The 16,703-nt window shown below is 42.8% G+C and overlaps 3 protein-coding genes across 12 annotated transcripts in view; 1 reads left to right on the top strand and 2 right to left on the bottom strand.

Moving 5' to 3' along the window:
* SLC17A1 (solute carrier family 17 member 1) overlaps nt 1–16,703 on the bottom strand; it is a 228,744-nt gene that overhangs the window by 90,398 nt on the left and 121,643 nt on the right. For 9 of the 10 annotated variants that reach the window (XR_014295460.1, XR_014295461.1, XR_014295462.1 and 6 more), the window contains one exon: nt 6,000–6,237. The gene's annotated coding sequence lies outside the window, so the exon portion shown is untranslated. Of the gene's footprint in view, nt 1–572; nt 1,944–5,999; nt 6,238–16,703 lie in introns of those variants that run through there. The other variant, XR_014295469.1, reaches the window with a different exon arrangement.
* LOC309813174 (histone H2A type 1-A-like) lies at nt 13,564–14,004 on the bottom strand (the record flags this gene model as incomplete). The annotated part of the gene is made up of 1 exon (XM_082637752.1): nt 13,564–14,004. One exon carries the CDS (start codon nt 14,002–14,004, stop codon nt 13,564–13,566), a length of 441 nt encoding a protein of 146 aa, XP_082493878.1.
* On the top strand, nt 14,224–14,667 carry LOC309813173 (histone H2B type 1-A-like; the record flags this gene model as incomplete). Its single annotated transcript, XM_082637751.1, has 1 exon — nt 14,224–14,667. The coding sequence occupies one exon, from the start codon at nt 14,224–14,226 to the stop codon at nt 14,665–14,667; it is 444 nt and encodes a 147-aa protein (XP_082493877.1).

Raw genomic sequence — 16,703 nt, 5'->3', positions numbered from 1 at the left:
TTTCCTCCATTCCTCCCATGCTTCCCTCTGGTAACCACTACTCTGATTTCTGCATCTATGACTTGCTTGTTTTGTTTCTTTAAGATTTCACATATGGGTGAAATCATATGGTATTTGTCTTTCTCTGACTTATTTCATTTTGCATAATGTCTTCAAGATCTGTCCATGTCACAAATGGCAGGATTTCATTCTTTTTCATGGCTGAGTGGAATTCCACTGTGTATATATATATACTACATCTTCTTTAGCTATTCATCCATTGATGGGCACTTAGATTGTTTCCATATGTTGGCTACTGTAAATAATGTTGCAGTGAACATGGGGGTGCAGGTATCTTTTTTTTTTTTTTTTTTTGCAGTATGCGGGCCTCTCACCATCGCGGCCTCTCCCGTTGCGGAGCACAGGCTCCGGATGCGCAGGCTCAGCGGCCATGGCCCACGGGCCCAGCCGCTCCGCGGCATGCAGGACCCTCCCAGATCAGGGCACGAACCCGCGTCCCCTGCATCGGCAGGCGGACCCTCAACCACTGCGCCTCCAGGGAAGCCCAGGTATCTTTTTGAATGAGTGTTTTCATGTTCTTTGGATAAATACCCAGAAGTGAAATTGCTGGATCATATGTTAACTCTATTCTTAATTTTTTGAGGAATCTTCATATTGGTTTCCATAGTGGCTGCATCAATTTTAAATCCTACCAAAAGTTTCCCTTTTCTCCACATCCTCTCCAATATTTATTATTTCTTGGCTTTGTGATAGTAGCCATTCTAACAGGTGTGAGGTGATATCTTACTGTGGTTTTGATTTGTATTTCCCTAATAATTAGTGGTGCTGAACATCTTTTCATATTCTTTCCAGAAAAAGTTTGCTGATTGCTTGTCTAGGTGGTTCAGCTGCCTCTGATGCAGAGTCTGACCTTCCTAAAAGACCCTGAATGTTTCACAACAGAGCATTTGATTATCAGAAAAAGGAAGGGGTACGTCTGGCAGTAAAACACAGCATATGACTTTTGTGATGACTAAAGACACACATTGTTTAAAGACCGAAAACATAATAGACACTTGATTTAGGTAATTTTTTCCACACTTCCCTACTCCCACATGTAAGGCCAACTGGCTCGAGGCAGGGGAACGCAATCAGATTCACAGGTTGCATCGGACCGAAACTCTCCGGACCACCCAGTTCCAGGAACTGACCTGGGGACTTTCCACCCGGCCCAGCCTTCCCGCCTTTCGCGGGGCGGGACTAGCGGTCCCAAAACTGATGTAACCGGCACCAGATATTGCCACGATACCCGAAGAGACCACCAAATAAAGAATACCCTGCGCCCTCCCAGATTCACCACACCCCTTTCCTTTCTTCCCCTATAAAATCTCGCCCAACCCTCGCCCGGGTGCGACTTCTCTGGCCCCTTTCTCTCGGGCCAGTGAACCTCGCCCGGGAGCGCCGCCTAATAAAGCTCACCTGAAGCTTTCCTCTGTTTCGCGGTGCCGTTTGTTAAGATCCGACCTTACACCACACATATGCTTAGTCCCTTTTTTTCCCCCTACTACTATTCAGGCAGCTCTCTGCTTTAACTGGGATGGAGGGGGAGTGCGGGATGGGGTCTGATTTCTGGTTCCCCATGTAAGGAGCTTGGAAGCCGCAACCCCACTTAAACAAGTAAAAAGCTGAACAGACAAAAAGCAGCAACTCATATCCATAACAGAGGGGAGAACGCAGAGCAAACCACTGCCCCCAAGATTAGAGAGACAGGAAAATATAAGGGATTACCTTTGGGAACCGACATGCAGGGCCGGAAACCAGGAAGCTGTAACTGACGAATTGCTGGAGGCTCAGCAGGAACAAGTCTGAGAGTTAAAACTCCGCAGGGACCCAGTAATACTGTGAGCTCTACCTCCGGAAGCCCGACAAGATTCCCTCAGGAAACATCGGAGAAAAATCCCCTCCTGCTTCCAGCAGACGGACGAGAAAAGGAGCCATTTTGAAATATCCCAGAGTACGCTGCTCTACTTAAATAGCCTGCCCGCAGGTGAAACGAGTTAACCAGAGCCTCACCTGCTGGGTTATTATCAGAGCCTGATTGACTTGGGGGAAGGGAAATACCCAACTCCAGCCCACTCTAGCCACCCTGTTCCACCTAAGGGGGAAGAAAAAAACCGAGAAATTATTGCGAAGTTCACAGTCCAGAGGCCTAAGCTCGCCAAAAGACTGAGACCTGACTACCGGACTATAGAATGCTTCCCCTGCCCCACACCAAACCACCACATGACTATAGGCTTATTTATAGCAGTTCTTTTTACCTGGTACATCATGTTAAGCTACCAAGAAAAAAAATGACAAAGCATACCAAACATCACAAAAGACAATTGGAAGAGACCGAGCAGTCATCAGAACCAGACATGGCAGGGATGTTGGAATTATCAGACCCGGAATTTAAAACTATGATTTATATGGTAGGGGCTCTAATGGATAAAGTAGACAGGATGCAGGAACAAATGGGCAATGTAAGCAGAGAAATGGAAATCCTAAGAAAGAACCAAAAAGAAATACTAGAGATCAAAAAACACTGTACCAGAAATAAAGAATGCCATGCCTTTGATGGGTTTATTAGCAGACTAGACATGGCCGAGTAAAGAAGAATCTCTGAGCTTGAGGATATGCAAAAAAAAAAAAAAAAAAAAAACTTTAAAAGATAAAAGCAAAGAGAACAAAGACTTAAAAAGACAGAACAGACTCTCCAGGTACTGTGAACAATTACAAAAGGTGTAACATACATGTAAGGGAAATAGGAGAAGAAAGAGATAAAAGGAACAGAAGAAATGTTTGAAACAATAACGACTGAGAATTTCCCGCAATTAATTTCAGATACCAAACCACAGACCCAGGAAGCACAGAGAACACCATACAGGGTAAATACCAAAGAAAAGAGATTGAAATCACCTGAGTCCTCCTCTCTTCCATCTGAGGGTTATTAACCAGCATAGAAAGCATTGACAAACACAAGTTTGTGCACCTGACACACAGTGAGGCCCAAAACTCCAAAACATTGGAGTCTGGAGCAGAGAAAGGTTTATTGCAGGGCTCAGCAAGGAGAATGGGCATCTCATGCTCAAAAGACCTGAACTCCCATAGTCTTTTATACCATGAATTTTTTTTTTCAACTTCTTTATTAGAGTATAATTGCTCTACAATGGTGCGTTAGCTTCTTTTGTGTAACAAAGTGAATCAGCCATACATATACACATATCCCCATATCCCCTCCCTCTTGCGTCTCCCTCCCACCCTCCCTATTCCACCCCTCTAGGTGGTCACAAAGCACCGAGCTGATCTCCCTGTGCTATGCAGCTGCTCCCCACCAGCCATCCGTTCTACATTTGGTAGTGTAAACATGTCCATGCCACTTTCTCACCTTGTCCCAGCCCACCACTCCACCCCCCACCCCATGTTATCAAAGTCCACCCTCCACGTCTGCATCTTTATTCCTGTCCTGCCCCTCGGTTCTTCAGAATCATTCTTTTTTTAGATTCCATATATATGTGTTAGGTTAAGGTATTTGTTTTTCTCTGTCTGACTTACTTCACTCTGTATGACAGACTCTAGGTCCATCCACCTCACTACAAATAACTCCATTTCATTTCTTTTTATGGCTGAGTGACAGATGAATGGATAAAGAAGATGTGGCACATATATACAATGGAATATTATACCATGAATTTTGTTGGGGAGGACCAAGCAGCCATTGTAAATGGGGGCCAAAAATTATCCGCAAGAAATGAGGCAAGAGAGCAATTTTTGGACAAATATGGAATCCCTACAAATAGTTTACAATATACTTCTCTTCCTTACTGGCAACTGTTTCCAGTCAATTAAAGACTAAAGAAAGGTATTTGAGGACAATTGGAAAGGGAAAAATGTAAAGAAAATAACCACAATAAAAGAAATCACCAAGACTTCCTTTTCCCCAGGCTGGGGCCTCTGAGGTCTGGTGGGGTCTATTTAGTCACAGCAGTGTTAGTCTCCAAAAGAATGTGCCCAGGCAAAGCAGGCCTCCCGTGACTTTTGTTACAGGACTATAGTGCTCCATGACTCCTGCCAAAGTCAAGGAGGGAAACACTGCTCAGGGTCAGTCCTCAGCACAGGTGGGAAGTGACAGAACTTGTCTTCATGGTCCCCAGGGGCACCTACTCTTTCCGTCTCTATTTTATTGTTCTTTTGAGGGGACTTTTGCTTCAGAAACCCATTCTTCTCTCATGTTTTCTCCTTGTTGCCAGGTTTCAGGGAAAAATCTGGTACCACTAGTGTAAAATAGGGGTGCAGAACAGTCAGATGGGGTCAGGAACCAGCATGTAATAGCTTTATCCTGGCTACTATCATGTAATTAGCTGTGTGTGATTTTACTTCTCTAAACTTCTTGCAAAGTGGGGGATAATGAAAGAACAAGAGCATAGATTGTTAGGACGTTTTAGTGAAATAATGTATTTAGAAAACAACCTCATTTCTTATTGCTAGTATGAGAGATTTTGTCCCTGGTTAAAGACATTTCAGACTTCAATAATCAGTTGGAAGAATAATTTTGGAGAATTCTGGCCTTCCCAAACCTTCCAAAGTGGGCAGTGGTCTTCTCCACCTCATGGCATGGCCAGCCTTGACTATGAGACTTGAGACCCTCAAATCCTTCCATTGTCCCGCTCTGTTGCACTGTCTTGAGATCAACATTTTCCACTTAAAGAGGCAGCCCAATTTCATCTATCAAAATATAATGATCATTTTCTCCTAGACAGTAAAACAAAATTTTACTTCTCTAGTTATCTGAGTGCAGATGGTAGAAGAACTGAGTGAGAATGTTGTTGAACATATGATGGGGGAGGGAGAGGCTGTCTGGCATGGAAATCCTTGCTTGGCATGCACTTTTTTGTCTTATTTATGAATCTGTGTCATTCTGAGTCAGCACTGATTACCACGGGCACAATTATAGTAATCTGCCAACAAGCACTAATATTGCTAATAATATCGCTTTGCACAGTGATTATCTGAGAACCACTCTCAGCTGTTGCATCAGTATTGCAGCATTTGTTTAACTCCAAATTAAGCAAGTGCTGGGAAAGGCAGCACTTGTTCAGTCAAAAGGAGCTGTCGAAGAGGACAGCCTGCAATTATCTCAAACACGCTGTCACCAGGGGGCTGGCAGGCCTGGCTCACATGCCCTAGGATTGATGATGACCTTTAACAGATGTAGATTCTCAATATAAAAACCCTTCAGTCCAGAGCAGATAAATGAGTGAGACTTTGTAGCTGGCTGCCTCATCTTTCCATCTCTGCTTGGATAAGCATCTTTGGTTGAAAACTTTTAAGGAGCCAGATCAGCAGCCCCACCAGCAGATCTTGTGCTTGGGTATCCCCGAGCTCAAATCAACCAAAACCACTCCCATTTTTGCCAGTCCCTTGAACCATTTTTTGATATTTCATTTTCACTTTTTTTTGGAGAGAAACACCCCCTTCTCCCTCCAACAGGATTAAATCCATTAACTGTGAGAATGTAAAGCTAAACTCCCTGCCCCAAGCCTTCTTTTGAAAACAGGCTGCCCATGTGTTTTGTACTCATTCTTTCTGTCAGCATTCACCACAACCCACTACCCTTGATAAGCTTGAGCCTGGGAGAGGTAGATCTGTAGGTAGAGACATATGTAGACAAGGGAGGTAGATGGGCAGAGAGGGTCAGCTCAGGAGAAGAGAGAATCCAAGATGAGGAGGGAGTAGAATGGCTGTGTACTTAGAGCTCTGCCCCCAGCCCTGGAATCCCCACTGCTGGAGGAAAGGGTCCTCTACCTAAGATCTCCTTTCTTCAGCCTTTCCTCACCTCAGCCTATCTCCTACTTTGCAGGCATCTAGTTGATTCATTTGTGGCCTCCTCCTTTAAGCAAGCTTTGAGGTGAGCAGGGCAGGTGAACCAAAAAAAAAAAAAAAAAAAAAAGGGAACTAAATTAACGTTCCCAGTCACTTACCCTTCGTCCACTGAAAAAGTAGATAGCTCCTTGGATCAGCCCCTTGGCTGCCTTTTAATGCTTTGCCATTTTTTGCATCTTAAACAATGGGCTTGAAGTGTTGAACACGGAATCCTCACATAGTAGATGCTCAATAAGTGTGAATCCACCTGCCTCTCACTGGCAACTTAAGGCCATACAATAGTAATTCTGTGGTAAATTCTGAGCTTGGCCACAAGACTCCTTTGTGAGGCAGAACCTGACAAGCAAAGGAGAGGATTATAGGTGATGCTTGTGAAGCACTGAATGGTTAAAGTCCACATAAACCTCATGAGGGATTCTTCCTTACATGCCATAGACGGGGAAAGAGGCTTGAGATATCAAGAGAGGTCACCCAGGTAGAAAGGGGCGGAGCCAGGACTCAAACTCAGGACTTCTGCCTCAAAGGCTTCTTCTCCCAGGCTCCATCAGCCAAACGTGTCTCCAGATACTGCCAAATGTTCTTTGGGTGGCAAAGTCACCCCCTGTTGAGAACCACTGCACTAGATGAAGAGCTAACATATCTGAAGCATGTGCTATGTGCCAGATGCTTCATTGATGTGATCTACAATTTGACCTTCACGATAACCCTGTGAGGTAGGAATTACAGGGTACAAGTGAAGAGACAGGGCAGAGAGGTTAAGAACACTCAACTCAGAAGCAGCCCAGCTGGGCTGTGAAGCAGGTCTGACTGATTCCCATGTTCACAGGAGTCAGAAATAACAATTAAAACAAGATCAGTAAAGGCATTTGTGGGTGTTCTACAATCGTTCATTTAATCACCATTCTTATTTTATATATTTCCTAGTTCAAGAAAGGTTGAAGTCTGAAAATATATTTTGAGAACTGATTTCTGTTTTTCTCTCTAGGACTGTTAAGTGCAGTATTCATAATTTCACTGTATATTTTCTCCGGGGTCATTTCAGAAATGCACTAAAAATTGGATATACTTTCACGTGGAATGCCTACTGGGCTCCCTCTGGTGTCAGCTAAGATTATATTTGCCTTTAAAGGAGCTCACGTGTGACCACATTTCAAGTTAACGAGGAATATGTTCTTCGTCAAGCGGCAATTAAAAAATTTCAACTGGCTCTTACTGACTACATTGTAAATTGTTTTATTCAGATTTTACAGATATTCTATTAAGCGTCCAACATAACTTAGGTTTTATAATGTTAGAGAACAACAAATGTGGATTTGTTGTTTAAATTATTTTTTAATGAATCGAAAGAGACATTTCACAAGATGGAGCTAACTGGAAAAAACAAACATATATATATGAATGAAAACGTGCAGTCTCACAATGATAAAAAGAAATGCAAATTAAAACAATAACGTGGTAGCACTTTACCCTAACACTTAAGCAAATCTTTATTTAAACAGCACCAACTTCTCTGAGAGCAAAATAAAACAGATATACTTTCATGCTTGGCTGTGGCATTTTGATGCAACCGTTTGGAAGAATCATTTAACAATTGCAGACAAAGCCCTAAAATCATGTATACTCTTTGATCCAATCATCCTATATCTAGTAATGGTTTAAGGCAACTACTTCAGAAGGAGGCAAAAGCTATTTGCGTGTACATGTTCATTACAGCATTGATTGAAATAACGAAATATTATTACAAGACCATAATCTTGAATGATTTACAGAAACTAAATAAAGAAGGAGAGGAAGAACATTCCGGGGGGAAATACAACTAAGAAAGACAAAAGTGAATTAAATTCACGGAACTGCAAGTATATTGATATAACCACAAATGGGAGACTGTGATAAGAAAAAAGCCCAGTGAGGTAGGCAGGGGCTAGATTCCACAGCTTAGCTTGGAATCTGAATTTTGTCCTGAAAGCTAGGGGGGAGCAGTTGAGAGATGTTGTTGGAGCAGGTCATCAAGAGGATGTGACCACTAGTTGACCCTTGAACTGGAGACTCCTCACCCCTCCCCTGTCCTTGGAATGAACTTTCCACCCACTGTCCCTGTACTAGGAGACACTTCAAAGATGCAGCCTTGAGAGAGTAATGTGTTACTGAGGCCACCTGGACTGTATTCGTGGCTGAACCCCCTTAAGGCTGCTGTATAAACTCTTTAAGATTCTGGTGGGCAGATGCAGGGATCTGCTCATCTTGCGGCTGCACAAGACAAGTCTCATATGTAAGTTCCCTTGCTTATTAAAACTGCCAGCCACCAATCTGGAGTTGTCTGCTTCTTTTTTCAGTCTCCCCTTGCCCTCTGTAACGATGGCCAGTTTTGAATTTCACCTGGGGAACTACCAAGTTTGCAAACCAATAATTGGTGAGCCAACCAGGAGACTAAAGAAATGGGTCTTGGGAAAGGGGCACCTGGGGGGAATCCCAGGTTGGTCATCAACCTCTGTGTGGGGAGGGTGGCCTGTATGTTAGATGCTTGTGGACTGTTGCATGAGTACTGGGATGCCCTAAAAACTCGGTCTGATCGAATTTGCTTGACTGAGGTACTGCACAGAGTGCACTGTTAGAAAGCTGGAAGAAGAGCTGAGATTTAGGAAGGACATGTGGGTGTCCACTACTCTGCTGGCTTCAGAGCTGGCAGGCAAGGTAGGAGAACAGGATAAGGTGTAGACTTTAGGGTGCCATTTTGCAAAGCTAGGAGGGCACAAGCTACTACAGATTAAGGTCTGAGAACTGACAAAGCCAGATTGGGACACTAAGAGGTGGAATGACTAGGAAAGTGAGGAGAATGAAGAGGATGTTGATGAAGAGGATGAAGAGGTGAGTGACAGTGAAATGGACAGAATGTCCCATGCTGTCCAACCCCTAATGCAAAAAAAGCAAAAGCATAGCAACAACAATGTCAGTCAGCGGGGCAGCCCCCAGTTCAGGAAATGTTCATGATGAGAGACTATATACCTGCTGAGCTTATTAATATAGCTGCAATGTTCCAGCCAAAGGCCAAGGAAAGTATCCAGGCATTATTAGCACAGCTATGGGATACAGGGAGCAATGGTGTTTCTCTGACTGGGCAGGAGGCAGAGAAAATGAGCAACATCCCCACACGCCCTGCCCTCTGGCAGCACCTGCATCGTGTGGGGGTTCAAGGTACTCCCTCCTTTATAGATTGAGTCATTCTATCCTACAGAGAGGCTTGGCCCAATTGGGGGGAGGGGGGAGATATCCCTGGGTACGCGGGATTCTAGAAATCTATAGAGAAGATACAACAAATTCTTAAGGAGTTAGGAATGAGTCAGGTCATCTATGCCCCTGATCTCTGAAGGCCCTGACTGGGCTACATTCACTGCAGGAGTGAAAGCCATGATACTCCAGTCTTCCCCCAGCACCTGGTATGTACACCGATGTCCATGTTGGGTCCAGTCATGGGAAAAGATATTTATGTTGGGCGATCCATTGCTAATCTTAAGGGAAACTGACAAACCCTGGGAGTGGGTACAGGCTGTGGGAAAGACCTGAGACAGAGAGGGAGCTGGAGAAGCCAGTAGGTTATCCCAATCAGCTGTAAAGCTTCTGGTAAAAGTAGCCTGGAAGCAAGTGGGGTTTGACCTCATTGCTGCAGGGACTCCACCTGAAAAGATAGACCAACAACCCAATGCTGTGTTGGTCAGCCTGTGAAAAGCCTTAAAACCTGAACCACAGTTTAGACCTGCCCCACCTACCCTTACCTTTCCTGATGTCCCACCTGCTCCAGTGGAGACCTCAGAGACACGGTCTTATTCATGGTGGGTGCCCCCACATACTGGGTTTAGGATGTGGCCAAGACTGTCTCCAGGAGAGGGCCGTTGCAGGTGAATGGAGGCTCCATGTTGTGCTCACTCACTATTCATTGTCCCCCAGAAGTAAACAAAAGGTGATGGCTCTGGTTGACACTGGAACCAAAGGTACTCTAATACACTGTCACCCTTAGGGGTTTTCTGGACCCTCAGTGCCATCGATAGCAAACAATTATGGCCAGGAAGGTCCTTTTGACACTGACATTGAGCAATCTCCCCCATGAAAATATGAGGATTTTATCTCTCCAATTTCAGAGCACATACTGGGCACTGATATTCTACAGGGTCAAACTCTGCAAACCTCTATCTGTGACTCCCACTTCTGGTTAGAGTAATCAAACCAGTACTGAGGGGAAATGCCAACTGGGAACCAGTAAGTCTACCACCCCCAAGTAGAGTGGTAACTGTGAAGCAATATAAATTGCCTGGGGGTGGTGGTGGTAATGAAATAGGAGAAACAATCCAAGAACTGCACCAATATCATATTATTCACACTGGGCCAGATCCATTTCTTTGGAAATTTAAACTTGGGTTAAGGAAATTGGTCTCTCTCAAAACAAGCTGAGGCTGAAATCTACAAAACTGAGCAGCTGTAGGGGCCCCTGGGTTCAAATGCTCTTGAGCAAGACCCCACATTATAGTCTTCTGCTTTCTGAGAGGTTGATGCCAGTAGGAGTACTATCCAATCAGAGTTGACCTGAGATACCTTATTTGCATTCATTTGCCTCTTGCTCTTATTCCAATCAGAAATTGCTTATTCAATACCTCATTTGAATACACAGTATATAAATAAGCTCTGTGGCTTCACAGCCTGCCATTCTTCTTTTCTCAAGGTAGATAATGGCTGTGTCTCCTATCTCCCAGTCTTTCTCTAAGTTTACTGTCATGTCCAAGAAAGGCTCCAAGAAGCTATCCTCAAGATGAAAAGAAAGGCAAGAAACACCAGAGATGTCACAGACAGTGCTGTGGTTTGCCCCAACCCTGGCATCTCTACGGAAGCCATGTGAATACTGAACTCGTTTGTGACCTTTGAGTACATCACTGGTGAGTCAACCTACTTGGCTCATTACAACAGACTCTTTACTATCCTCTACAGCAGCGGTCCCCAACCTTTTTGGCACCAGGGACTGGTTTCAAGGAAGACAATTTTTCCATGGACGGTGGCGGGGAGGGATGGTTTCAGGATGATTCAAGTGCATTACCTTTATTGTGCACTTTATTTCTATTATTACATTGAAATATATAATGAAATAATTATACAACCCACCATAATGCAGAATCAGTGGGAGCCCTGAGCTTGTTTTCACTTGTCAGTCACTGATAGGGTTTTGATGAGTCTGCAAGCAATTGACTTATTATGGTCTCTGTGCAGTGAAACCTCTCTGCTAATGATAATCTGTATTTGCAGCCATTCCCCAGCGCTGGCATCACCGCCTCAGCTCCACCTCAGATCATCAGGCATTAGATTCTCATAAGGAGTGTGCAACCTAGATCTCTCGAATGCATAGTTCAGAGTACGGTGCGTGCTCCTATGAGAATCTAACGACGCTGCTAATCCGACAGGAGGCGGGGCTCAGGTGGTAATGCCAGTGATGGGGAGCGGCTGTAAATACAGATGAAGCTTTGCTTGCTTGCCCACCACTCACCTCCTGCTGTGTGGCCCGGTTCCTAACAGGCCATGACCCGTACCGGTCCATGGTCCAGGGCTTGGGGACCCCTGCTCTACAGGGAATTCCAGAGAACTAATGCCTGTTGATGACTGGGGAACCTGCCAAGCACGCTGTGTGCAAGGCACTATGTCTCATCACCAAGTACAACAGCTACAAGAGAGCTTTTTTTTAGGACACCAACATCTGAAACCAGAGGCTCTTTTCAGAGCCACTCATACTTTCAGCTTATGAGCGATAGTCTATTGAGATTTCTTCATTTGTTATGGATTTGGGACTCTTCTTTGATTTAAAAAAGTGTTTATTTTTTTTTCAATAAGCTTTCTAACTTGGAACAATTTTAGACTTACAGAAAAGTTGTAAAGGTAGTTCCCATATACCTCTCACCATTTCCTCTGTTGTCAACATTTATGCATTTGTCACAACCTAGGAAATAACACTGGTACTTTACTGTGAATTAAACTCTAAACTTTGGGTTTCATTAGATTTTACCTAATGCACTTTGACTGTTCCAGGATCCAATCCAAAATACAGTTGACTCTTGAACAACTCGGGGTTTGAACTGTGCGGGTATACTTATACACAGATACTTTTCAATAGTAAATACTACAGTGCTATACAATCTGTGGTTGAATATGTGGATGTGGAAGAACCTTGAATATGGAATCTGACTATAAGGTATATGCTGATTAATCCCGTGTCATGTTGTACATGACATTTACTTGTAATGTCTCCTTAACTGCTCTGGGCTGACAGTTTCTCAGAATTTCCTTGTTTTTGATGAACTTGATAATTTTGAGGACTCATATTCTTTAGAATATTCCTCAACTTGTATTTGTCTGACATTTTTCTCATGTTTAGACTGAGATTATGTGTTGCTGGAAGACCAGAGAAGTGAATTGCCCTTCTCAACACATCATATTAATGGCACATGCAAACCACGTGGTTTATCACTGATGATCTTAACACTGATCATTTGCGGTAGTGTTTGCCAGTTTTCTCTACTGTAAAGTCACTCCTGTTTTCCCCTGCCTTTCCATACTCCACTTTGGTAAGTCTGGGGAGTTAAGTTCCAGCTGCTTGATGGGGGAGCATCTATATAAATGATTTGAAATTCTTCTGTTTAGGAGATTTTTCACATATTCCTCATTTAGTCAATCACTTACATCAGCGTTCTCAGATTTTAAATTTTCACATTTTAGTTTTTAATGCCATGTTCTAAACATAATCTAATTTTGTTCAATATTATCTGTACAATTTCCTCCGTTTTCAAAAATTTCCCTTCCTTCTGTGCCCTTCTTAATCACATGCCTTATCTATGTACATTAATTTAAAACATGGTTGGCTTTTTTGTGACTTGATTGTTCCTCATCAACATATTACGTAGTTTACTTTCATCTTTTAATTTCTTACAGAACTCTGTACTTCGTACCTGCTTCTGTATGTCTTATGTGTTTAGCTCTCACGTGTCTAACAATGACTTTAAAAAAATAACCAGCGACACTTTCTCCTTGAGATAAGGCAAACTGCTGAATTTTCTGTAACTTTATGACAGCCTACCTGTTCATTTGCTTTCCAATTTTTCTTGGTGTTTATAATACAGATCAAATGAAACCATCTGAAAGATCTGACAAAAACTCCCTAATAATTCCAATTATGATATGCCATGTCACACTCCTACCTCTAGTGAGACACTGGTATCCCTCCCCACATGTGCCATTTAGGTTTTTGATGGACATTACATGTTAAGAAACATTTTCTAAGCACGTGTTAAACCATAGGCATCACGAATACTTATCAAAATGAGCCTTAAAAAGGGTATTAGAAATGCTGAAGCTTTGCTCTTTCTCCTTCTCTCACCCGATAGGCATCTTGGAGGCCCATGAACTTGCCCTTCAGTAATAAAAAAGCAGCAAAGAACCTCACGTGTTAGAATCAACATGATAAAGTTACGGTTAACGGATCTTTTTGGCAGCCTACTTTTGGAATACGTCACAATCACAGATCCAGACAGCCCAGGCACAGCCCTCAATGATAATTTACGTGGCTCTGAAAAGAGCCTTTGGTATCTTTCTTCACCAGACGTTTAGGTTGCTCACGGGTAACCTCCACTTGGATTATTTGCTCTGCACTTTGGGATGGTGGCTCCCAGTCTTCCTGGGAAGCAGCTTGGCGTGGATGTTCGGCAAGACGCCACCCTGAGCGACAGTCACACCACCCAACAAATTGTTGAGCTCCTCATCATTACGGACTGCCAGCTGCAAGTGGCACGGGATTATGTGCGTCTCCTTGTTGTCACAACAGACACTGCCCGCCAACTGCAAGATTTGAGCCGTTATGGACTCCAACACTGCTGCCAGATACACAGGCAAAGCAGCCGCAAGGCGCTCGACATAGCTACCCTTGCGAAGCAGACGATAAATCCGACCCACCGGAAACTGCAAGCCTGCTCTGGATGAGCGAGACTTACCTTTACTGGGGGTTTTACCACTTTTTTCCCCACGCCCACACACATGTTGACTGAGGAGCCACGACGCCAGTACAGCAAGCTGTAACATCTACGACTGGGCCTATTTGTAGTCTGACGGTAGGGTTGCCTTACTTTCTGATTGGCCGATGGCCATCCAATCAGAACTGCTCACGGGAATCACCTCATTTACATACACTACAGTCCCAGATATCCAATCAGATACTGGCCTCTCCACACGTCACTTGAATGCTGCCCCTATAAATACCACCCTTTCCGCCGAAGAAGTGTCTTCGTTTTCTTGGCGCTAATGGAGTCGTTAGAGTTGTTAATGCTAGAGCTGTTAACGCTACAGAGCTTAACACTGATTATGGCAGAGCTGTCTTCAAGAAATATTGGTGTTTCTAAGAAAAGGTTTAAGAAAAGTGTAACGAAGATTCGAAAGAACGAAGGAAAAAAGCGCAAGAAATGCAGAAAAGAGGGTTATTCTGTCTACATCTACAAAGTGTTGAAGCAAGTACGCCTGGAAACTGGTATCTCCTCGAAAGCCTTAAATATCATGAGTTTATTCGTCGCTGATACCTTCGAGCGTATTACGAATGGGGCGTCCCGCTTGACCCACTACAGTAAGCGATCGACTATCACGTACAAGGAGATTGAAATGATCGTGCGCCTGTTGCTGCCAATAGAGCTGGCTAAGCACGCTGTGTCTGAGGGCATGAAGGCTGTTAAAGAGCATACCACCTCCAAGTAAACTTGCAAAGTACTCCAATTAGCCCAAAGGCTCTTTTCAGAGCCACTCACGTATACTGACAGAGAGCTGTGGACTCAAACATTAAGTAGGATGCTTACGTTGTAAACTTTAGTACTCAGCTGCTGTTTGTAATTTACCGACTGATTTTTCTACGATATAGAAGCCCCCGTGAGGCTCCAACGGTCTTTCAGAAGTCAACTGTGGCAAAAAAAAAAATTCTTCAAAATGCTTTTTACAGGAAAGTTTATGGTTAATACGTGTAGAAAGTGTTCTTAGAGTGAAGGAGCTGTAAATTAACCTGTTTGTTTTTCTACTTATGTGTCTGAAAAATATGGATTCTGTAAGCCAGCGAAGTTGTTTGAAAGCTCAAGTGGTTTGAGGTCCTCAACTTGGGGTCTTTTTGCCCTGGTGACCTGCGTTGTCCAGGGCATGTTGACCTGGGATGTGGGAATATTGCTCTCTGTCTCACCGGAAGCCAGCAATCTGGCTAACCACAATTAACTAGAAAACAGTAACTCAAACTCTTGATTTCTTCTATAAATTACGGTGTGATCATTTGTGGGTGTTTTGTATGATAAATCATTTAAAAAGGTGTTGGTGTCCTGTATTACTGAACCACCTGGTATCCACTCAGCTGACAAGCATTAAAGAAACATCAGTGGTAACAATCATGGATCAGAGCCCAGGCTCCAAGGCCCTGCAGTCTTATTGTTCTTCTCCCGACCCTGGCTTTACACCCTCATGCTGGTCACAGTTCTAAGTGTTCACACAGGTCAAAGTAGTGGTAGGAAGACAGTCTATCTCCCTGGGTTTCCAACTGAGAGCAAATGAAAGCCTCCCCAGAGGAGGAGGACTTCCTCTCAAGTCCCTTCTCTAGAACTGAGCCTAGTCCCAGATGCTGCTTGAGTCATTCATCTGAAGGGAAATTGGGACAATGTGATTGATGTGGACCAGTTTACTTAATATGTGTGGCATATTTATTATATTTAGCTCTAGGTATTTTGTTTTCGTTTCCATACATAGTGTATTTCCCAATTCATATCTTCCAGCATCTTGTTTTATATGAAAGTACTGATTTTTGTGCATTTTTATATCCTATTATATCTTACTGAATTGACTAATTTTTGCATTGGCTTTCTGATATAATTCTGTTGGGTTTTACATGTTTGCAATGATGTCTGAAAATAGTAAACATTTCACTGCTTCCTTTCAATTAGTTCACTTCTAATTCCTTTCACCTGATTTCAGTGCCGCATACCTTCATATCAATGTTAAATAGGGTGGCTATTCTTGTTTTATCCCTTACTTTGCTGAAGATCTGCACTATTCGTCATTAGATATATCATACAATGATGAAGAATTCTATGTCTGCTTTATTGAGAATTGTTAAGAATGCATGTTGAAATTTATAAAATGCCTTTTGAGCATCTCCGAAGAATGAGCATAGGCCTTCCCTCTTTATGTATATTATGATGAGTTACTTAAATAAACTTCTTAAGAGTTATCTTTGCATTTTTTTATATAACCCCCTGCTTGGGCATCATATGTTACTCATTTAATGTTCTGTTGATCTCTGGTTGCCAATGGATCATTTACAATTTATACTTCAATATTATAAATTAAATTGATCTCTTTTCCCTTTTTTGTGTGTGCAATCATGTTCAGGTTCTGGTACAAATTTTTATTCAATTCATAAAAGTAATATGGAGGATAGATGTCCTCTTAATACTCTGGAACTGTTTGCACAACATTGGAATTCCCTTTTCTTTAAAACTTTGGTAAACTTCCTTTTTAAACAATTTGTACTTGGTGCCCTTTTTCAGATGACAGTTCTTTGACAATTATCTTTATTTTTCTTTAATGAAATTTTTCTATTTAGAGTTGCTAATAATTTGTAATGTTTTGGTAAATTATATTTTTCAAGACAATTATTTAAAGATATTCTCTTAGAGATCAGCAAATTGGTCTCTAATGATTTTAACCTCCACTGTGTTTGTAACTACAGCTCCTTTATTATTCTAAATTTTGTACTTGTG

This window comes from Mesoplodon mirus (genome assembly GCF_964341445.2).
Source record: "Mesoplodon mirus genome assembly, chromosome: 12".
Classification (NCBI taxonomy): Eukaryota; Metazoa; Chordata; class Mammalia; order Artiodactyla; family Ziphiidae; genus Mesoplodon; species Mesoplodon mirus.
The sequence above is the reverse complement of the archived record's forward strand: the minus strand, read 5'-3'. Positions and strand labels throughout refer to the sequence as shown.